Here is a 22,500-nt window from a genome sequence, read left to right on the forward strand (position 1 = left end):
CCGTAACTGCTGTAAGGATTTGATTTGAGGGGCTTTTCACCTGATCCATTCAAACAGACACACTTAACACGTAAGTTAACACACCCCCACACAAGACTCTCTCTCTCTCTCCCTCTCTCTCTCTCTCGCACACACACACACACACACACACACACTTATTCTCCCTTTGAGGTATTTTTTTTTAATTTCAGGATGTCTAATGTACTACGCTGTGTCTGACTTTAGACAGCCTCAATAAGGACTGTTCTCATTACATCAGCTGCCAAGATTTCCTGTCGAGTTCCCGTCAAGTGTAATGTTCCAAAGGTACTGTGGCTGGAAGTCATATCCACAATCATAGGGCAAAAATGACAAAACCAGAGGGTTCGCCAGTATTAAGGGCGTCACATACAGTATAAATGTATTTGGCATAACTAGTGTAACTGTAGTGTTATTTGTAGGTGTGGTGCAACCATGGTAAAGTCACCGCCTGACAATCATTCAACATGGGTTTAATTCCCGAGCCTGCCATTTTGAGTCTGTGTCCCTTTGGATAAAACCGTCTGTTAAATACCAGTCAACTTCAACTTCAACTTTAGATGCCCTCCTGTCAGTAAGGTTAGATGAAGAGAAACGTAAGGCTTGTTGTTTTTTTTTAGCTCGTAGCTGGTTGGATGTAAAGCAGGAGAGGTTGCATGTGATTGACTGGCAGAGTAAAGGAAGTAGAGAAAGCAAGAAAGAGAGAGAATGGAGAGAGCTTCGGAAACGGGCCGCATGTTTGCAGAATCAGGGCCAGAACAGAACTGGATCAAGACCAGATCGAAACCAGGACAGAACCAGATCAAGACCAGATCGAAACTAGGACAGAACCGGATCAAGACCAGATCAAAACCGGTACAGAGCCAAATCGGGCACGGATTAAAACCAGGACAGAACCGGATCAAGACCAGATCGAAACCAGGACAGAGCTGGATGAAGACCAGATCGAAATTAGGACAGAACCGGATCAAGACCAGATCGAAACCAGGACAGAACCAGATCAAGACCAGATCGAAATTAGGACAGAACCGGATCAAGGCCAGATCGAAACCAGGACAGAGCTGGATGAAGACCGGGTGAAAGCCATAACAGAACTGAATCATGATTGGATCAAAGGTGAGCCAGGACCCAGAGTACTTTGCTGTTTGTCTGGTGAACACAGACGGATGATTCTGGTCCAGACCCAACCAAGAGCCGGTCCTGATGGGGCCCAGGTGTGGTCCAGCTGTGGCGTGTGCCCGGCGAAATGTATGGGCTGGATGGGGCTGAGGCTCCCCATTGGGCAGGCTGGGGAAGATTTGGAGAAAAGACGGACCCAAACATGGAGGAATGGGGGGGAGTGTGTTGGAGTGTGTGTAGAGGGTGGAGTGTGGTGGAGTGTGTTGAAAGGTGGAGTGTGTTGGAGTGTGTGTAGAGGGTGGAGGGTGTGTGGAGGGTGGAGTGTGTTGGAGTGTGTGGTGGAGTGTGTTGGAGTGTGTGTTGAAGGGTGGAGTGTGTGTGGAGTGTGTTGGAGGGTGGTGGAGTGTGTTGAAGGGTGGAGTGTGTGTGGAGTGTGTTGGAGTGTGTGTGGAGTGTGGTGGAGTGTGTTGGAGTGTGTGTAGAGGGTGGAGTGTGTGTGGAGGGTAGAGTGTGTTGAAGGGTGGAGTGTGTTGGAGTGTGTGTTGGAGTGTGTGTGGAGGGTGGAGTGTGTGTTGTAGGGTGGAGTGAAGGATTCAGAGTCCTTTGCTGTCTGTCTGGTGAATTGGTGTACTGAGCGCAGAAGGATGATTCTGGAACAGGTCCAACCGAGAGCCGGGCATGATGTGGCCCAGGTCTGGCCCAGGTCTGGCGTGTGTTTGGGCTTCCCTTTGGCGGTGTGGTGGAGGATGTGGAGAGCAGAGAGACAAACATGGAGGAGTGTGTGTGCAGGGTGGAGTGTGTTGTAGTGTGTGTGGAGGGTGGAGTGTGTGTGGAGAGGAGAGGAGTGAGTCTCAGACATGGAGGAGTTGTCTCCATCACTAATCACACAGGCACTTCACTGTCCCCGTCCTGGTGTCTCCTCCTGCTCTTAGAACCTCTCTCTCCCTCTCTCTCTCCCTCTCTCTCTCTCCCTCTCTCTCTCCCTCTCTCTCTCTTTCCCTCTCTCTCTCCCCCCCCTCTCTCTCTCTCTCCATCTCTCTCTCTCTCTCTCTCTCTCTCCCTCTCTCTCTCTCTCTCTCTCTCTCTCTCCCTCTCTCTCTCTCTCTCTCTCCCCTCTCCCCTCTCCCTCCCTCTCTCTCTCCCCCCCCTCCCTCTCTCTCTCTCTCTCTCCCTCTCTCTCTCCCTCTCTCTCTCCCCCCCTCCCTCTCTCTCTCTCTCTCCCTCTCTCTCTCTCTCTCCGCATCATGACTGATAGAGCAATCTGACAGGCCACACACATGAGCTCTCTCTACTGCTCTCACTCTCACTCTCTCTCACACACACACATTCTCTTTTCCTCTCTTACCCTCACACAAACACGCACACATGCGCTCACACTTACGTATGCTCACAGTATATTACATACATACGGTATATATTCATCTTAACTTACACATATATAGTATGTATACAGGGCATACTGTACATACATACATACAATGTACTCACAAACACACGTACATACATACATGCATACATACATACTTACTTACATACATACATACTTACTTACATACACACATGAACACATAAACATATTCACATGTGCAGTGAAATATACATGATCAAAAATATTCATGCACATTTGCATTATTTGACAAAAAACAAACTCTCACAAACCCACACACATACACCAAAGACCAGTGCATACTGGATATGCATAGATATATACGTGTATCACGGAGATACATAAAGTATACCTCTCAGATAAGCATGAACACAGTTTGTTCAAGCACACAAAATAGAAAAGAAAGATACTAATCCTTAGTTGTGGTTGTTTGTGGTGTGTTTGATGTATAAGAAATGGTCTCCTAACACACACACACACACACACACACAAACAATGAACTATTCTGATGCAGTTGCTGGACACCAGCCCCTCATGCTATCACTTGCACGCGGGACGGGACCTGGCCGAGGTTGTACAGGCGAGGCGCGGGCCTCCATTAGGCATTAAGTGTGGCTGACTGTCTCCTACTGCAGCAGTCCTGCACCGCCAGCCACATTCACTGGCCCGTCTCCTCCACCACCACCAGCAGCAACAGTGCCAATCAATAATTCAATACCAGTGGCGTCTGTACTCTACCCAAAAGCCAGATCCACAAGCACTCTTTACTCAATGCACCGGTTAAAGTAACATTAATTAATAGCTGAGGACATGCTGCTGTCCTGTTGAAGTCTGCAGGGGTAGCTAGCTTTACGTCTCTAAATGGTGCGCGGGAAATAAGGTCCAAGTTATTTGTTTATTACAGAATCCAGCAGGCTACTGTGAGACAAGTTGCGAGTGACTAGCTGTGCACTGTTGTTAAGTGGGTGTTTAGGGCTCGTGTCCTGTAGACTGGAGAGCTTATGTGCAGAGCTTTTCGCTAAACAAAGAGGCATTGTTGAGCAAGGGTTATGTCGCCAGAGGCTTGTCTCTCCACGTTGTAGCCTACTCCTAAATGTTTTTTTTTCTTTTGTAGCGCAGTGATAACTCGAATGATATTGCATGTAATGCTGATAAAAGTGAACAAAAATGCCCGCAGTGTTTCACCATAGTATACCCCCATAGTTGTAGCCTCTGTTAAGGTTATTCGAAAAAATAAATCATTTTAGTTGGTTTAAGCAATGTTGCATAAGCAGCCTGAAATTGCGCACAACCTTTAATATCTATTTACTGTATATCTGCACACATTTGCACGTTATGGGACAGCGGCCCATTTGGACTGCTCTTACCCCCCTTAACGCACCACGTTTTAGCGCCTAACATATTGTGTAGGATGTATTCACTGACGATGTAAGAGCAATAATGTATGTATGTGCATCATTAGGCCTACATTTTCTACTTCATTAGATAATAAAATAATACATATTTTAATTAGTATTTAATGTTCATCCCACGAGAATACAAATTCAGCCCAGCCATTTAATTGTTTTTCTTTCTCATTTTTATTTTAACTTGCATTGTGTTTTCGTTGATGTTCTTTCTAATAAGGATCACCTGTGCCAATCCAGTCATACCAGTCATAGTCATCTCACGCATGCTCAAACGTGACGGACAAAAATTTCAGGAACATGGATTCAGCCAGGTACATGTACGAATCGAGTATATCGTTTGAGAAACATCCTTTGAAAAGTCAATAACTTTAGTAAGGACCACACCGGAAAGAGACGCTGAGCGCGAATTATGTAGGCTAGGCTCGACTACGATGGCCCTACAAGGCAGACTTTTCAGTCTTCTTGAAAAACGCTTAAACAGGCTACTGTGACACTCATTTCCTGCAGCCTGCTTGGCCTCCGGGCAGCCATTAAGGTAGCATCAAAATGTGTGAATCAATTAGCCTTATCCTACTTGTTATTATAGGCTTGGATATGCGAAAGCCTGTTCCAATATTATTTGGAACAAAATATAGTTTGTGCCCACGTGTAGGCTACAAATTGCCTTAGTGTAGGCCTATAATAACTACAATCCTGAAATGTAGAATACTGTGCCATCAATAAAGTCAAATGATTGTCTTATCAAAATGTTAAAATGTATAATCATAATATGCAAGCAATATTACATCAGAGTTTACGCCTTAGTTTTTGTAAAATGTAGGCCTTTAAAAGTTAGGTTATTAAATAGCCTATCCCTCTGCCATGCATGTATCGTTCAAACAGACGTGACCCACTAGATATAAACGTTATATAACGGAAAATAACGGCTATTGTATAGACCTATTTTTAACATAATTCACACACAAAAGGAACAACGCTGTAGAAAAGTTTTGTTGATTTATTGTACTATGACTTGAAAACGTTGTGGTCAGGTGAGTTCACGTTTCACATTAAACATAAAGTAATTAAAAATGCCAAAATGATTCAAATGACATGTAAGGAGTCCCTTGATTGCTGCAGAGGTACGTTTTACTTTCAACGTTATAAAAACATCAACATTATTACATAGATAATCCACATGGTTTTAATCACGGAGAAAAATCAAACATGAAAACCCTAAATGTTCCCACAATATGTCCTTGAAGCACAAAATAGCCCAAATAATTTTGTATCTTGTGTATTAACATATTTTACATGTTCCCGTACCATATCACCGAATTTAGTAACTTGGGAGGAAGCTGTTTGGCCTAATACTATATCACTGTTACAATACCTTACATTTGGACTTCAGTTTACGTGGACACTGCATTGAATGGAGTATCTGGTCGTCTTGGTAAAATTCAACACACTTAAACAAGATTATTAAGTCCTTTTGTGGTAAGTTTGCCATGACCAGAATCACTTCACCCAGCGCTCAAAATCCCTTGGCTAAACGCCCCGAACCCCGATAACATTCAAGTGCTTTAAGTTCCTCAATTGGCAATTGTCCATGAAAGGAGCCATGGATATGAAATGGTGTTCAAAATCAAGTCATCCGTGAGGAAAGAAATTCATGCAACACTGTTTGGTGTGGATCTCATTTGGCAATGAGAAAACACCCTCCATCTCTCATGGTTTCCTCTGTTGTTGTTCACAAATATCCACGTTTCCTTAGTGAGGGGAAACTCGTGTTTCACATAAAACGAGGCCAGCCTCTTTTTTCAAAGTCAACGAATAATGTATTAAAGCAAAACTGCAGAATAGTTCGCCTTGTCACACGAAGTCGAACGTCCCAGCTGCGTTAGCGTTTACTCGTCTTTGTAGACATCTCTTTTTTTTCTCCTTATCTTGCCGTTGCCTCTCCTTGCCTCTAAACTTCCTCTAAATAGTGAAACTGTGTAAATACACCAGTTCCCTCCTGGAGAATCCAGAGTTTTTGTCGATTTCACAGTTTATTTGCGTTGTTTATATTTCATAAATAGCCTATCCTTGTAGTTGTCCTATACTTGTTTGTCCTTCGTGAAACATAAATAAGGTCCTTGTGTTGTGTTTAACATTGCACGCCAGCCGCTGCTGTGCTCTGCGCCGCCGGAGACCCTCGGCCAGTTGCGCAGAACATGTTGCGCGCATGCCGCGTGTCACAGTCCAAGTGCAGCCGCGTGCTTTTTGGCCTTCAGTCTCAGGTCTGCGATGCTGGAGTTCTTGTTGTTGTTTTTGGCCGCTGCAGCCGCCGCCACCACCGATGCAGCAGACGCGGATTCCGCCGCGAGCGTCGCCAGGGGCAATCCAAATGGCGGGGCGGGAAACATCATGTAGGGCGCGTGCGCCGCCAGGTGCGAGTGCAGGTGATGGTGCGCGTGGGCCACTGCGCTGTCCAACTGCAGTTGAGCCTGCACCTGAAAGGAGAAGGGCGGCACGTTGCAATGACTATCCTACGGACGCACGGATGGGGAGAGAGGGAGAAACACATTAACTTGATAAGAGGCCCGCCTGTTATCGATTCAGCATTAATGTTGTGGGTGAAAACGGCATCATAGCCTATCTTTAACCACTGTGAGATCCGTGGTCACGCTAGCTTATGTCTACAGCTACAAATGGAGCCTACTGCATTCCCTCCTTTTGCCGGGAAAACTAATTCTGTAATGCAGGCTAGGCCTATAGTTCACAGTGTAAATGTAATGTTAATATAAATTACTGTCAATGTAATTTGCAATGTAAATGACTGTAAGGGGATATCATAGAGAAATAAGATCTGTATACTATTGATGAGGTTTTTGTTACTGTCAGATGGGCTACAGACTTTCCTCTTAAGGCCTAAACATCCTAATGAAATTTGATTCTAGAAAAAGTGTCAGCAATTGACAGCACTTTGAAAACCAGTATCCATCCCACAACAGTTGGACGTGACCTGTGCCAAGGCGACACTCTGGGCATTCGATTTGTCAAAGACCACAGGCTTGAAAGTGACTTGCCTGTTGGAATGGCATCCGCAAAGCTCCCACGTTGACATATGGCGCGACACGACACGCTTCAAACTGATTCGCAGCTCCAATGAGTACCCCTGCAAAGAGACGCAATTTGAGTCGGATGTTCAGCTGCCCCGCTGTTGGGACCTTAACGAAAAGAGTCTCTGGAAACAGTAAACAGTGACTCCGACTAAATGGCACCACTATGCTCGCTTAATGTTACAGTATAGGCTACTGAAATCAAAAGCATTTTAAAACATGTATGTGATCTACATATCGCAAACACCAAAACAAAATGTTTCAGCTACCAAAAAGCATGTTTTAGTTTATTTTTTCAAGGTCAAAACATTAAAATCTAAACATATCATTGACTGCATCTTCCAAATAGAATAATTACAGAACATAGGAGTGGCTATACTGGGAGTAAAGAGTATAACACACCTTTATGTAACTGATTTTCTTGCTTTCTGCACTTGGCCCTCCGATTTTGAAACCAGACCTGCGGGGAGAGAAATTAATTAGTGGCCATGATTGACAGCTGCTTGTGAGGGCACGTGTAAATCCTCTCAAAAAGACAACAACCGCGGAATAGCACTATTCCCGAGGAGCACTGAAATATTAATGCCGCTTAACCCCATATTTTAATTATTACATTTACAACACTTCGGCAGTAAAGTGAAATTGAAAACGGCCAGTTGACCACAAAAAACCCGAAATCACAAATTTAATAAATAACGCCAGAGAGGACACGCTTGATCGAAATGTGCAGCCTAAATTGCTCCATAATAAATAACATTCTCAGCACCGGTTTCATCTTTCAATAGATTACCATCCCAGAAGACCCAAATTGACTCTCTGATACCGAATACCAGCATGAGATTTCAGCTTTGGACATCTGAGCCAGGCGATCTGACGAAGGTCCCCTCATTAGTAGCCGGTTAAATTAATTACCTTTATCTGCAAGGAAATTTATGTTACTGATGCGTTTAATGCATTGCAGTTTCGTTTAATTACTGTCATAACAAGTCAAGTACAAAGCCTTTTTGAAGATAGGCCTACGTGTTTTTTTCCGCTGTAAATGTTCTTTGGAAAGCATTATTTTTTTGTTATGAGTAGCCTAGTCCTATCGGAGAGAGCAGATTATTTGTCTCATTACTATGTTAATCTACTTTGAATCCCCACAGAGCCTTGGATAAATTAACCCACACAGTTTATCAATTTCACTTTACTGGGCTTTACAAAGAATGTTTCATCATCCCTTTAACATAAATAGTCTTGGCTGATCAATATGAATATGCTTTTGTATTGTCGATATTTATAATCGATCAATACTCGCATTGCACTGGCTACAACCGTTGCAAAACACGACCAGAAGGCGCCCAATGATCTCCTTCATGTCCAATATTATCTTCCTTCTTTAAAAGATATAGTGACAGCTTGAATGACAGCAACCGCTCAAACCACGGCGATGATACAGAATGTGGCGGTTTTATTATTTTGATACAGAGAACTCAGGGCACACTGGATCTTTATTTGCAAAAATTATACATAATTTATGTAAATCCCAAGATGTGCCCCGTGCTCTCTCCGTGTTTGGGACACAATACACTTTGGTGAAATTCCAGCTAGCTCTTGGTGAAGCGGCAGAAAAAGCCACTCATTTAACTTTTTCTTCGCGGAGGTCTTTATCGTCTGTTTTATAATAACCAGAAAAGACGTACAAACGAGAGAAGGAATAATCCCCCTTCTCGTGCCCCTATGCTGGTATTGTGTGAACGACAGAGGCAGAGAGCAGATATTCCTTTTGATAAATCACATCAGAACCAACGTATGGCTATGTTCATTGTCATTATGCGGTTCAATTTCCTTTCTCCTATTACAGATCTACCTCTGACGAAGGGGCTTATTATGTTTCTGTGCAGATGGTCTTTCCCAATACAAAAAGAAAGAAAGAAAGATGGAAAGAAAGAAAATCTATTTCGTTTGCAGATGTCTGTGAAGCCAAGACATTAGAAATTTATGTTTCAAAATGTCCATGCATTTATGTGGACGTTTCACTGTAGACTGGTGCAATGGCCTTATCCATTACAACACTAGCTCCTCTGAAAATAAACACTTTAGCCGCTGTGCTCAAATATTGTAAATGCACACAGAGACCCACACACGTCTAAAAACAATCAGTACTAACCGCTTTAGTGGTCTTTTGCACGTTTAACTTTAATATTTTCAAAAACCAAGGTTTTTTTTACCAGTGTCAAATCAGCAGATTTGTTCGCGTCCTACCGAGGGTTGGTGTCTGTGTGGCACATCAGAGAGAAATGCTGAATAGCCATGAATAAACCAAGCGCAGTGTCAATACATCCTCCTCTCCAGAGACGCAGTGTGTTCCACGCGCTAAAAATTTAACGAGAGGACATTTTCCTTTTATTCCATCTCACTCTCATATCAAAACACCACCCGGAAAGCAACTCGACATTTTATATCCCCTGGACTACTGCATCCATGCGCCGATAGCCCCCCATCTTGGTACTGGCTCCAGCCAAATGCAGCGTTACAAATCCCCTTAAAACAAGAGAAAGCTGCTTACTTGGACGCGGGCTTCCGAAAGCCCCAGTCGCTGGCTGAGTTCTTCGCGCATGAAGGCGTCCGGGTAGTGCGTCTCGTCGAAAAGCCTCTCCAGCTCGTTGAGTTGCTCCAGAGTAAAGTTAGTCCGACTTCTCCGCTGCTTGATTTTAGTTTGGCTCTCATCCTCCACCGCTTTAGAGTCCTCTTTTCGTTCTTTCATATCCGGGTTGCCTTCACGGGGGATACACAATGGGGGAAAAATGAAAGAGAGAAAGTCAGAGATGAGGGAAAGTCAGAAGCATTTCAATGAAAAGGTAAAAAAGCAGTCGAGGCCTTGACTTTCATGCGTTGTTGGGACAACAGTGTAGTCCCCACATGGGCAACCTTTAAAACGATCACATGGCTCTCCCTCAGCATCACACAGATCGGTCACTGATGTTTTGTACTCCTGCAGAGAGGGCTTAAATTATTTATTCCTTATACATATGCATAAAGCATTTTAGAGCAACACGGCCACGACATGCTTATTACTGTTCGCATTTGGAGCAAGCTGCGGGTTAAAAGCGGTGTATCCTCATAGTAAATTCAATAACAAAACACTTGAATGCTCAATGTTGTCTTGAGACCTTAACTGCTACATTATTATTTCCTAATAGGTTACACAATCCATCACCATTATTATTATTACTATTATTATTATTATTATTATTATTATTATTATTATTAGCCATATTTTCTTTACGCCAGTCTTTACATTGCAGGCCTTTAGGCTTATTTAAATATAAAACTTATTGCAGGATTCTGAATGGTTTGCCCTGCTGATAGTAAGACTATCCATTCATTCTTAAATTAATAACACTTTATATTATGTTTTCACCATCCAGTATTTTTTACATAGTATAGTTGGATCTATATATTTTAGACTGGGCATGATTTTGAAGCTCGTATTTGAAGGTCTTTGCATAACAAAGACAATTGACAGGTGCGTCCGACCTTCATGGCATGCACTCTGTACTTCATTTATTTTAATAGGTCTATATATTTCTGTATAGTGTTTTACATAGGACATGCAAATACTTTTGGAAATGAAGAAATTCTTCACGAACTCAACGAGTGCATGGCAGATGAAACAAACTGATAACGAATATCTTCTCAGCATTTTTAAAGAACTTGTGATTTAATTGTTTTTCATTTTGGGAAACTATTTCTCATATTACTTTGAAATTGTTCGGAAAAATCTATCAGCCCTTCTGCACTTCGAACCAAACAACAGCTAAACTAAACTACACACAAGCCTTCACTCACAATTCTGTTTATTTCTAATTTAGATGCCACTATTGTTGACGACTTTCTAAAATTGCTAAAGAGCATAAAATGTGTGTATTTACCGTCAATGAGTTTAGGGCTGCTTGATTCCCTCATCCTCTCTGGCCCGAGCATGTCCGCTTCCCTGGCCGGCGATCGCGCTCCTCCTCGCGCAATAGTAGTCACCTCCTCGCGAGTGGGTTCGGGATTAAGACCTTCCCTGCCTCGTACCGATGCACCGGTCTCGAGCACTTCCCGGTACGTGATCACTTCCTTCTTCTCCTTCACTTTCTGGTCAAAAGATTTAGACACAAATGCGGTGAGTTCTTCCATCACTGCTCCAGTTTTAAAAAAAGGTCTTCTCGCTCTCACTCACTCTCGGTTTCTCAGTCCCACCACAACAGCCCGCGATAAGACATCAATAGTATTTCGTTTTTGTCGACCTAAATGCGGGGTGATGTCGTTGGCAACTCTTTAGCCCGCGTTCCTCTAAACGTACAAGATCTCGGCCAATTCTTCTTGTGTGGAGTAGAGACCTGCTGGTGATCCGCTATTGAAGTCACACTATTTATACTTCGCAACGCCTGCCCCTTGATCCGTGCAAATTACCTCCCCTCAGGAAGCCGGGAAGAGTCCCCGTTCCTCAGCCGCGCACTGACAGGGTGGGAAAACCTTATCAACCCCTCAGATTTCAGATCATTCTTACGAGGTTGCCATTGGCCATTTATCCGAGATTGACAAGACGGACAAATTAATTGAATTAAGCGTGCCTTCCCTGCTATTGTCCTGAGTTAGTTTTTTGAAATCTCATGGAGATGGGCAGGATCTCTGCAGGGGCGTGGCCAAAACCGAAAATGACAAGCCCGTGCCGAGGGGAACACATGGGCGCAGGAGCCTCCTCAACATCTTTTTGAAGTGCTCAGGAAAAAAAGAGACAGCGACAAAGACGCTACCGGGCAAGGTAAAGAGCAGACAAACCAACATGTGAGGGAAGCGCGCATGGTAGGCTAAATACGCGCGGCGTGACAGGACACAGTAGCACAGTCCTTGGCGTAATGAGTCATTTTGGCCTTCTTCATTCACAAGAGATTTCAGTGGTGTACTTTAGTGAGCGATCATTTGTGACACATTAAACCTTTCCTTCATAGGCCTATATTTTAAACAATGAAGTATTTTGATATATGAAATGAATAAGACAACTGGTATAGACAAAGCTATATTTGCACTCATATCTTTAAATATGCAGCCTTTTATAATAATGATAATATGAATAATAATGATAATAATAGTAATGATAATAATAATAATTATTATTATTATAATAGGCTTAATTTGCTCGTCTTTTCAATTTACTTGGCTTCGAAAAAGAGATGATGTTTCATTTAGTATACACCATTTAGTGCAGATTGTAGGCCCACACATTCCATGATTACGCAAACACTTGCACAAACCAATTTGCGCTGGTTAGTTGACATTTCACAAGCCACGTATTTAAATGGAAGAGCGTTTGTAATGGTTAATATTTTCAAGTCTCTAAGGATTCGCTGCAACTCTTACAGGCTCCTAATCTGCTGCTAAACGATTTATTAAGGGGTGTTTTATTGTGACGCGTTGCCACGGGGTCTGTTAATTATTTTTGCTTAAGCAGACTTGCCTATTGAAATTGTTACATATTTACTAAATAAATAAATAATTCCCTATTCGCTGTGAAGGTAACGGTATGCCGTGGGGATATAGCGATTTAATAATAAAAGAAATAGACGACTACAATAAGAAATTAGATAGGCCTACAGCTTTAAGCTCATTTGCAATTGTGAAGCAAAATTAAGCGCGTTTTATTGATTATCCATAAAAATGCTGTTTGCTCTTGCGGGTTTCCAATAGTTCACACAATTAATTATTAATGCGGTCTGCTCTCAAGAATCGCGTGCACTCATTGTTTTCTTTGCTGCCCTCACTATATTCTCATTTCACTATCCGGTGCCCTCGTCATGCTTATAGCGGAAATCAATTAGGCTATATTTTGAATATCCATGACACACGAATCCCACCCTAACCATTTTTGAGCATTCCATAACTTGCGCGTCTACTGTCTTACTATAGCTAGAACTTCATAATGTATTCAGCTCTGTGAGACTATAGCTTTTGACCGACTCACCCGTGTTGTACCACGTGAAAAAATGTTATATCGACCTTGAGAATGTTTTTAAAAACAAGACAACACACAAGTGTTCACTTTAAGACAACACTGAGAATTCCTTTAGATTCCCTTGCCTATTAACAAATTCAGTGGGGCCACACAAAAGTAAAAATAAATAAATAAATAAAAAGTGTTTTTGTCTTGCTTTGTGTTTTGTGGTCGGCGTAGAAACAAACCGAAAAATTGGCCAAACAGGGTGTAAAAACTGTTTTCTGTTTGGGTTTGAGTGCATTGTAAAACCCGATTCCACCTTCAGATAAATACTTTCACAACAAATGGTGGAAGCTGGCAACGACAGGGTGTACACCAAATCTTGCATTTTCTTGTTGCATTTTTATCTTCATAAACAGCTGGTCTTTTACAGACAAGAAAATAAAAAGTGGGCCTATGATTAAATTAGCCATGCAGCTTTTTGCGCACTCTCTAAGGTTTACTGATTTGAAAAACTAACATAACGTAGGATAATTGTCTCTAATTGTCAAAGCCAGGAAGTTGTTAAATTAACTTTTGAAAGTTTTTTTCCCCCCTTTATAAAGTCCAACTCTTTTAGAGTAATTAGACTGGATCACCAATCAGCCTACCGTTAATACTTGTTATATAATGAAATGTCAGTGTTTGCACATTTTATTTGTTGAATCGTTTCATTTCCCTTTTTTTAAATTTCAGGCTTATTTAAAACTGTTCTTATTTTATTTGCACTTTCAGCTTTCCGTGACCATGTTGCATGATGACATGACAATGGGCGTCAAGACTCTTCCTTCCTGAACTATTCGGGTGTGTGTGAATGTTTGCGCCTGCCTCACTTCATAACCCAGTCCTGTAATCATTGATTTTGGCTAATTAATGTTCTGAGTAGGCCTATGCCTGATGCGCGCATGCACTAATAGTTGCCTTATTTTTAGAAACAGAGCGAAAAACAGTTACGCTTATTTTTACTTTTATTACATACTATTTAGCTTTTTGTTTTTTAAAAGTAGAAATTAAATCACAAAGGAGAACCAGCGGCAAAGACGAGACAATGTCATGGTTGTAATGGTTATAATTCAGAGAACGACTGCTCTGTTTGTGATTGAATAGTCTGTATTTTTTTCCATCGACGTTCTCTGATTTGGCTAGTGAGGTCTGCTGAGCAGTGGCTTGAGCTACAAAATCGTGTGGCGCGCGCAGGGAAGAAACAGCAGCGCTGTGTGTTGGTTGTCTGGTGCTCTATTTGGTGAGATTTTTGTGAGACTGCCTTTCATGAATCGTTACGGCAGGCACAATTTTCAGAAGGAATAGAATTAAAGCATACCATTTTTTCTTTTATCTGTTTTTACCAACGTTGTGTCACGTTGTTTACAGTAGGACCATGCTTGGTCTTATGCACCTCAGATATCCAGCAAGCTAACTTTGGTGGCAAACGTTAGCCACTTTAGTCACTCAGGTTTGATTATATCGCATTTCTTGTGTCATATTGTATGTCTAAAATACTTCACATGAATCTCCTGAATCTCTGAAATATAAAACAATAAATAGCTGTATATGCTCCTGGAGTTAGCCAGTTAGCTTTCCTGTTAGCTAATGTTGGCTACCTACGAGCTGAATCTGAAACACTCATCAACCAGCTGATTAGTTTAACAGTTTGTGTCAGTCAGTCAGTCAGTCAGCTCTTGGTAGAAAGTGTGTATGCTCATTCATTGTTTCTCCTAAGCAATAAGGGCAGGCACACGACATATATTTGCCAAGTGCTGGATGTAACCGGCAGCAGGTTTAGTTGGCTACACAATCTGTCTTCAGGTCTGTTATTGTAATCAGTAGGATAAATAAATAGTTATTATTGAAGTCATTCAGAGTATGTTTCAATATGATGCCTGCATGCATGCCAGCCTATTTGCTTTGTCAGTTACAAGGGACATGATCTGTTGTCATTCTAGTTTGGAAGCTGACTGAATTTCAAGGTTCATACGTGATATTTATATGTCCATACTCCTGATATGAGTTGATATTATGTTGAATTTTGAATATGGCCAAATTATTTAAGAGTTTTGTAATGATTCTAGATATTTTTTATTAATCATTGAATGAAGTGAGCTTCCACATGTTGATGTTTTGCTAACACTCCTGTTGTCACCTGTCAGTGTGTGTGTGTAAGTGACCATGGGCAGACGCTCGTCAGACAGCGAGGATGAGCGGGGCGGCAGTCGGAGGAAGAAGAAGCACCGCCGCCGCTCCTCTTCCTCCAGCTCCTCCAGCGGACGCGAGGCCAGCCGCAGCAAGAAGGCCAGCAGGAAGAGCCGGTCCACATCCCGCTCACGGGACCGAGACCGCCACCGGGACAGGGACAGGGACCGCCACAGAGAGCGAGACCGAGACAGAGACAGAGACAGAGACAAGAGGTAGGAAACACCTGACAGGATGACCCCATTGCAAGCATGACTCACATCATGTTAATCAAAAGTACGATGGCAAGTGTAGCGAGCAGCATTTTGGAACTGCACACACAAGAGGGCAAAGTTGATGTAACTGTGTAAGATGCCAGTGGGTCAGAAATGCTGAGGTGTGTGTGTGTGTGTGTGTGTGTGTTTCTCTATGTGTCTGTGTTTGTGCGTTAACTGCTGTGAGTTTTCTGTGAAGCATTGTGTAATGCCGTGGGTCTCTGCTGCAAAGCTGATTTCTTGCAAACAGGAGCACTCGGCTGTCTGGCTTATGTTAGGTGACATAAGGACATTGGGCTGAATGCAATCATTATGCTGTTGATAGTTAGGCTCCATAGTTAGTAAGGCTCTGTAGTCGATAATTAGGCTTTGTTCATTCAGCAACTGTGTGAAGAGGAATACACACCTGTAATGACAGACACATAGGCTATGATTCACACAGTGTTTGTCACTGTCAAGGAAATTGTTATGTAAGGGGATTGTGTGTTATGCCCATTTCATCGTAAATACAGTTAATGATTTTCCTCATTTCCGATATGTTCCCCTGGATGGAGGATGTGAGTTACACTGTCATCCTTAGACGTCATCTATTGCTGCATGATGGACTGGTTAACTAATTCCTTTTAGCTATAGGCTAGCTATAACCTAACTATAGGCTAACTGGTTTAACCCACTTCTAGTAAATTACTGTATGCTAAACTAAGCTAACAACATTGCTTAAGAGTGGCGTTGCAGGGTGATGCTAGACACTCCAGGTTTTTTTGCTTATTAATTATTCTTCATTTTTAAATGATTTTACCTTGTGCATTTTCTGTTTTTTTTTTATTATGATCTTTACCTTTTGAGCTATTCTTTGACTATATTGCCCTTCTATGGTTTTATTTGTTATTACTGTTTGCTTTTGTTTATGTAAAGCACATGACCTCTGTGTATGAAATGCGCTATATAAATAAACTTGACTTGATTTGACTCCAGAGGTCATCTCATGGGGTGACCTTTGCTTCGCGGAGGAGAGGAGAGTAGGCCCACAGCCACAGGTCGGGGGAAATGCCCCATAACTGTTCTCTGACACATCCTTTAAATATATTTAACATGTGTTTCTACCTTTTGAGACTAGCGAGCAGATGATTTCTCCTCATGAATGACCCCTTGGCATCATAATGACTTTCCCCTCCAAGTTCGGGGAAATACTAATCTAAGCTTGATAGATCCGATAGGAGCCCATTTAAAGTAGTAAAGTCATTAAGTCTTTCTTGGATCCCATTGATGAGAAGCACATTGCTTTTAAAAGTAATATTCATGGTAAGAGTCTCCAGTAGCGGCCGCTGATGGGAAGTGCGTGTGGGCTATATGTGTTATTTGATGTATGCATGTTAATGTATTTGTGTGCGTGCTGGCTTTATGATAATGTATTGTGAATGTGAGAGTATCTGCAGCTCTGCATTGTGGAGGACGGAGGCTCATGCACTTTGAGTGTGTGTTTTATGTGTGTGTGTGCGTGAGTGTGTGTTTATGTGTGAGTGTTTGTGTGTGTGTGTGTGTGTGTGTGTGTGTGCTTGTATGCAAACATACATGTATATTTCTACATTTTGTGATGTGTCTTAAAAATGTATTTGTATGTGCATTTGTAGTTCTGAATTGCATTGGTCTATAGGCTTCTTCTGGGACATTGTTATAGTTAGTGTGTGTGTGTGAGAGACACACACACACACACACACACACACACACACACACACTAAGATATCTGGACATCTTTCATATTTGCTCTTCTTCATCTTCCCCCTTGTTACAGCCGTGCTTATTTTTTAATTCAATATTTTTTTCATTTGTATAAAGAGAGAAAACAAACAAAAAGACATAAAGAAGCCTTTAAAAAAGCCTTAATGAGGACTATGTAAAAAAGCCTTAATGAGGACTATGACTTGTAACCGGGGGCCCGGTGAGAGAGTGCCTGGCGTAAGATGCCTGCCAGGTCCAGTCAGCCGGAATGCCGCTCTCGGTTCCGCTCACAAACGGAATGACGTTCCTTTGCTGGCGGGTAGACATGAAACGGCCCGTCCTGCCACAGAACCGCCACAGAACCGCCGCTGAGCGGCCCGCTCTGAGCCCGCCTGTCTTCATCACTGATGCGCCTCGTTCATCTCCACTGCCTCTGTGTGTGTGTGTGTGTGTGTGTGTGTGTGTATGTATGTGTGTGTGTGTGTGTGTGTGTGTGTGTGTGTGTGTGTGTCTGTCTGTCTGGTGAAATAAAGGTGACTTGAGCCAGTGGCATTTGGCTGGGAGGTATGGAATCTAATAAGGCCATGTTTTGGTTCATAAATGGAAAAATAAATGAAATTATCGCTCCAAGAGATTTTAAGAAACATCTTTATTTATTTATGGCGTGGGACTGCGTTTTTATATCCTCTTAATGCACTGAGAAATGGCAGAAGACAATCCATAAAAAAGCAAAGAGTGAAGAAAGTTGAAAGAGGGAGAGATCTTGATAGTTGAGCGAAAAAAAAAAAATCTGAGATTTATGGGATAAGTCAGTTCCCTTGTGAGTGTCTTTTAGGCAGAGAAGCCAAATATCTCTTCTTTTATGACAACACCCTCTACAGTGTCCTCTGTAAACACACACCACACGTGCACACACACACACACACATGCACACACACACACACACACACACACACACACACACACACACACACACTTGTGCGCGCACACACACGTCACGCAAACACACACACACATGCCTGCACACATACACATTCGCACAGACACATACACACACACACACGTGCGCGCACACATGCACACACACACATGCCCGCACACATACACATACGCGCAGACACATACACACACACATGCACACGCACACGCACACTCTTTCTCTCACTCTCTCACTCTCTCTCTCTCTCTCTCTCTCTCTCTCTCATATCTCTCTCTCTCTCTCTCACTCTCTCTCTATCTCTCTCTCTCTTTACACTCTCACTCTCTCTCTCTCTTTCTCTCTCTCTCTCTCTCTCTCTCTCTGGCTACATCCACACTGTTCCGTTAATAAACAGTTGTTTGTTTATGTTTTTGCCTCTCTTCTACACTATACTGCTTGAAAATGCTGTCAGTCCTGTATTCGTTTGAAAATTCTGGCTTTCCATTTTAATATGGACAGAGTATCGGCAAACATCTGAAAATGATGACGTTGAAACCCATGTTCCCTACCTGATTGGGCCTTGTAAGTTCCCTTCCTGATTGGGCCTTATCAGTTCCCTGCCTGATTGGGCCTTGTCAGTTCCCTGCCTGATTGGGCCTTGTCAGTTACCTACCTGATTGGACCTGGTCAGTTCCCTTCCTGATTGGGCCTTGTCAGTCTGGTATTTCTTGAATGCTTGCCAGCGGTGAATGCAATACAGAGACCGAAATACAAGCGTATTGCCTTTTACATGCCTTGCTGTCTTGGGTAGCATTTGAAGTGCAGTTATTGTTATGTATATTACAATGCTGACAGTTGTGTGAGTGGTCATGTGATTGGGCTTCGATTGACCCCCCTCCCCCCGTTTTGGTGTCCTGTCCGGATTCGCAAAAATTGCACAAGTGCTTGTGAAACTGAGAACGTACTGAGAATGTATTGAAAATGAAATGATGTTTTAAAACTGAAACGGAATAGTGCACCTTTGTCTCTCTCTCTCTCTTACACACAAACACACTCACACACCCTCCCATCTCACACACACAGAGGACCCAGTCTCAGTTAAAAAGGGAAACTGTAGCCTCAAACACTTACCCCGACCCTAACAACGTGTGTTGGAACTAAACATAACAGCATGGCTACCCCCCCCCACACACGCTAATATTTCATCAGATCTATTTGAACAGAAAGTCTATTCCCTCTGTTGTATTTTGACGTGTTCTATTCTGTTGTGTTGTGTTCCGTTTGCAGACGGAGGCGTCGCTCCAGCAGTAGCTCCTCCTCTGAGTCCACACGCAGGAGACGGAGTCACAGCACTGACCGCGGCCGAGGTCACCGCTCTCGCCGCTCCCGCAGCCGCAACAGGAGGTACGACCCTGTGTGTGTGTGTGGGTGTGTGTGTGTGTGGGTGTGTGTGTGTGAGTGTATGTGTGTGTGTGGGGGTGTGCGTGTGCGCGTGTGTGTGTGTGTGTGTGTGTGTGTGTGTGTGTGTGTATTGTATGTGAGCAGATATCTCTGTGTAGTGGGGTGGGCCTATCTATGAGTGTGTTTGCGCATACATGTTTGTGGGATGTGAGTGTGAGAGTGTGATTCTGCGTATGTGTGTGTGGATGTGAGATTGTCTGTGTATTAGTGTGTGTGTGTGTGTGTGTGTGTGTGTGTGTGTGGTTGCAGATGTGTTCTGGAGGTTGCCTGAGAGGTAGGGGTCTGGGTAGGGTGGGCGTCTCTTGAAGCTCACCACCGAGCTGAGCAGTCATGGGCGTGAGAGAGAGTCTGGTGTGTGTGTGGTGAGAGAGAGTCTGTGTGTGTGTGTGTGTGTGTGTGTGTGTGGTGAGAGAGAGTCTGGTGCCTGCAGCTCGTTGCTGCTATCTCCATGTTTATTTCATTAATTAGCACTAATTAGGTGATCTGAGAACTGAGCCCAAGAGAGCCATGCTCTTGACCTTCCCCCAGGTGTGTTTCCAGCCTAAATCCTAAAAGTGAGATAGGCAGTCACCATTTCTCTTCTCCTCTCTTTCCTCTCCTCTTCTCCCCTCCTCTCCTCTCCTCTCTCTTGCATAATGACTGTCATCAATCTCTGCTTGTGAGTCTAATGAAGAATTTCATATGGAGAAATAATTGCTGACCTCAGCAGAATAGTCGTCATGTATATAGCAGATCCAAGCAGATGGCTGTTTGTTGAGAGTGTATCAGGAACTCTTTTATCCTCTGCAGTTCTCACCAACTCACACACCCCTCTCCTCTCCTCTCCTCTCCTCACACACCCTTCTCCTCTCCTCTCCTCTCCTCTCCTCTCCTCACACACCCTTCTCCTCTCCTCTCCTCTCCTCTCCTCTCCTCACACACCCTTCTCCTCTCCTCTCCTCTCCTCACACACCCTTCTCCTCTCCTCTACTATCTCCTCTCTTCTACTCTGTCTGAATTACCCTCTTGCCTACAGCGTTTACGCTGTTTGTGGGCACTTGGGCGTCAGTGAATCTGATTTGTTTGGTCTGAGAAGCCGGTCATAAGTCCCTGGTGTGCGTGTGCGTTGTGTATGTCTCTGTGTGTGTAGAAATGCCTGTGTGTGTGTGTGTGTGTGTGTGTGTGTGTGTGTGTGTGCGCGTGCGCGTGTGTGCGTGCGTGTGTGTGTCCAATAGCCGTATAGATAGATGGATGGATGGCCATCTCCTTGTCCTCTGCCTGACCCGGGGCCTAATGGTGTGTGATGTTGTGTAGCCGTGCTGCTTTAATGACAGCAGGCTTGGCCTGCTCTGTAATTGACTGGGCTAGCCTAGCCTAGCCCACCCCTCTAATGCACAGCTACAGATAGATAGATAGCCTAGCCCACCCCTCTAATGCACAGCTACAGATAGATAGCCTAGCCTAGCCCACCCCTCTAATGCACAGCTACAGATAGATAGCCTAGCCTAGTCCACCCCTCTAATGCACAGCTACAGATAGATAGCCTAGCCTAGCCCACCCCTCTAATGCACAGCTACAGATAGATAGCCTAGCCTAGCCCACCCCTCTAATGCACAGCTACAGATAGATAGCCTAGCCTAGCCCACCCCTCTAATGCACAGCTACAGATAGATAGATAGCCTAGCCTAGCCCACCCCTCTAATGCACAGCTACAGCTAGATAGATAGCCTAGCCTAGCCCACCCCTCTAATGCAGGGGTTCTCAAACTTTTGTGGGCCGGGGACCCCTCATGGAGTGGAAAATTCTCCAAGGACCCCTCATAATCGCAGTGTTGGGGAGTAACGGAATACATAGTGTACCGGCGTTACGTGTTCAGAATACAAATTATGAGTAACTGTATTCCGTTAAAGTTACAATTTAAATAGTTGGTATTTACAATACAGTTACATTGTTGAAATCAATGGATTACATGACGATACTTCTGTTTCATAAGTTTATTCACCCTCTAAATAAATTAAGGCAAATCCATTTTCCAGAAGGTGCTGAAAGCAATCAATGATGAAATTGTTTCCATGTTTAAATCCAAGCCCCGTCGTCTTGCACTAGCCTCACATTGCACCCATCAAAACGCAGCCAGCGCGCATTATGGACGCGTCATCGGAGACCCTGAAATGACTGTTTGCACAGCAAATTAGGAGTAAGTGGAGGCAATTCCTGTTCCTCACTGATTGTGGTTCCTGATGTCTGTTCAAAGGATATTTTCCCAAGTAACAATAGCTCAGGCTACTTCGGCCAATCGGTTACACGGTTTGCTAATCAATAAACAAAGCCTAGTTCACGTGTTGATTTAGACCTACAATAAAACCCATCTCTAAAATAGGCACTGCTTTCTAAGTTTTTTATTCTAACTTAAAATAGCTTTATGGCTTATTTTTTTCTAATTAGATACATTAACGTTTTAAAATGAATTAGCCTATGATGCAGCCTCTGAAGAATTATTCTTGCGAGTAGCATATTTTAAGGTGCTGTTTTTGATTGTCATTACGCCATCATGTTTGAGAGCACTGACAGTAGCCTAACGGTATAGTGTTTACTTTTGCAGGTCATTTGCGTTCCACCCGTCATATGTGCCCCTCACTTGTAGGCCTACTGGGTTGATGCCACCTAAAATCTCACAGGCACACCTTAATTATAATTTCTGGCTACGCCCTTAAAGTAGCCTATTATTATTTTTTTTTTTAATTAGCCTAGTCGCCTGCTGTAGTTTTAGTTTTTAGTTTCACCTTGCTAATTTATTGTTGTATCAGGTAGCTTAGTTGACTTTACATTCTCCTATGTGGGCCTAACATTTCAGCCATTTGGAACAGAAGAACACACCAGAATAGGCCTGTTTAGTAAGCAGGATTTGATGGCCGCAGTCCTACAGTTATAAAATGCAATTCAATGTGGAAGTAATCCAAG

The 22,500-nt window shown here is 43.2% G+C and overlaps 2 protein-coding genes across 3 annotated transcripts in view; one reads left to right on the plus strand and one right to left on the minus strand.

The window, feature by feature from the left end:
• Nucleotides 1-4,916: 4,916 nt before the first annotated feature.
• shox2 (shox homeobox 2) lies at nucleotides 4,917-11,360 on the minus strand. Its single transcript, XM_076281613.1, has 5 exons — nucleotides 10,931-11,360; nucleotides 9,565-9,773; nucleotides 7,419-7,476; nucleotides 6,984-7,072; nucleotides 4,917-6,443 (listed from the first exon to the last, which is right to left on the minus strand). Exons 1-5 carry the CDS (start codon nucleotides 11,178-11,180, stop codon nucleotides 6,150-6,152), a joined length of 900 nt encoding a protein of 299 aa, XP_076137728.1. The 5' UTR covers nucleotides 11,181-11,360; the 3' UTR covers nucleotides 4,917-6,149.
• Nucleotides 11,361-14,183: 2,823 nt separating this feature from the next.
• Nucleotides 14,184-22,500, plus strand: part of rsrc1 (arginine/serine-rich coiled-coil 1) — a 164,414-nt gene continuing 156,097 nt past the window's right edge. Inside the window, exons 1-3 of one of the 2 annotated variants that reach the window (XM_076282759.1) lie at nucleotides 14,184-14,260; nucleotides 15,165-15,422; nucleotides 19,387-19,503. In XM_076282759.1, coding sequence (XP_076138874.1) covers nucleotides 15,184-15,422; nucleotides 19,387-19,503 — 356 coding nt within the window. In that variant the 5' untranslated portion in view covers nucleotides 14,184-14,260; nucleotides 15,165-15,183. Of the gene's footprint in view, nucleotides 14,261-14,368; nucleotides 14,471-15,164; nucleotides 15,423-19,386; nucleotides 19,504-22,500 lie in introns of those variants that run through there. The other variant, XM_076282761.1, reaches the window with a different exon arrangement.

This window comes from Alosa pseudoharengus, unplaced genomic scaffold (assembly GCF_046254945.1).
Source record: "Alosa pseudoharengus isolate Yale_2024_CS ecotype anadromous, Long Island Sound unplaced genomic scaffold, YU_APseudo_1.1 YU_APseudo_1.1_scf_13, whole genome shotgun sequence".
Lineage (NCBI taxonomy): Eukaryota > Metazoa > Chordata > Actinopteri > Clupeiformes > Clupeidae > Alosa > Alosa pseudoharengus.

What these genes read in the sequence shown, in the direction of transcription:
- shox2 (XM_076281613.1), bottom strand. Translation starts at nt 11,180, where the DNA reads ATGGAAGAACTCACCGCATTTGTGTCTAAATCTTTTGACCAGAAAGTG. An exon ending in CAGCCCTAAACTCATTGACG is followed by an intron (nt 9,774 to 10,930) that starts GTAAATACACAC and finishes TCCCCCGTGAAG; the next exon opens with GCAACCCGGATATGAAAGAA. An exon ending in TGCGGATGCCATTCCAACAG is followed by an intron (nt 6,444 to 6,983) that starts GCAAGTCACTTT and finishes GTGCGTCCGTAG; the next exon opens with GATAGTCATTGCAACGTGCC.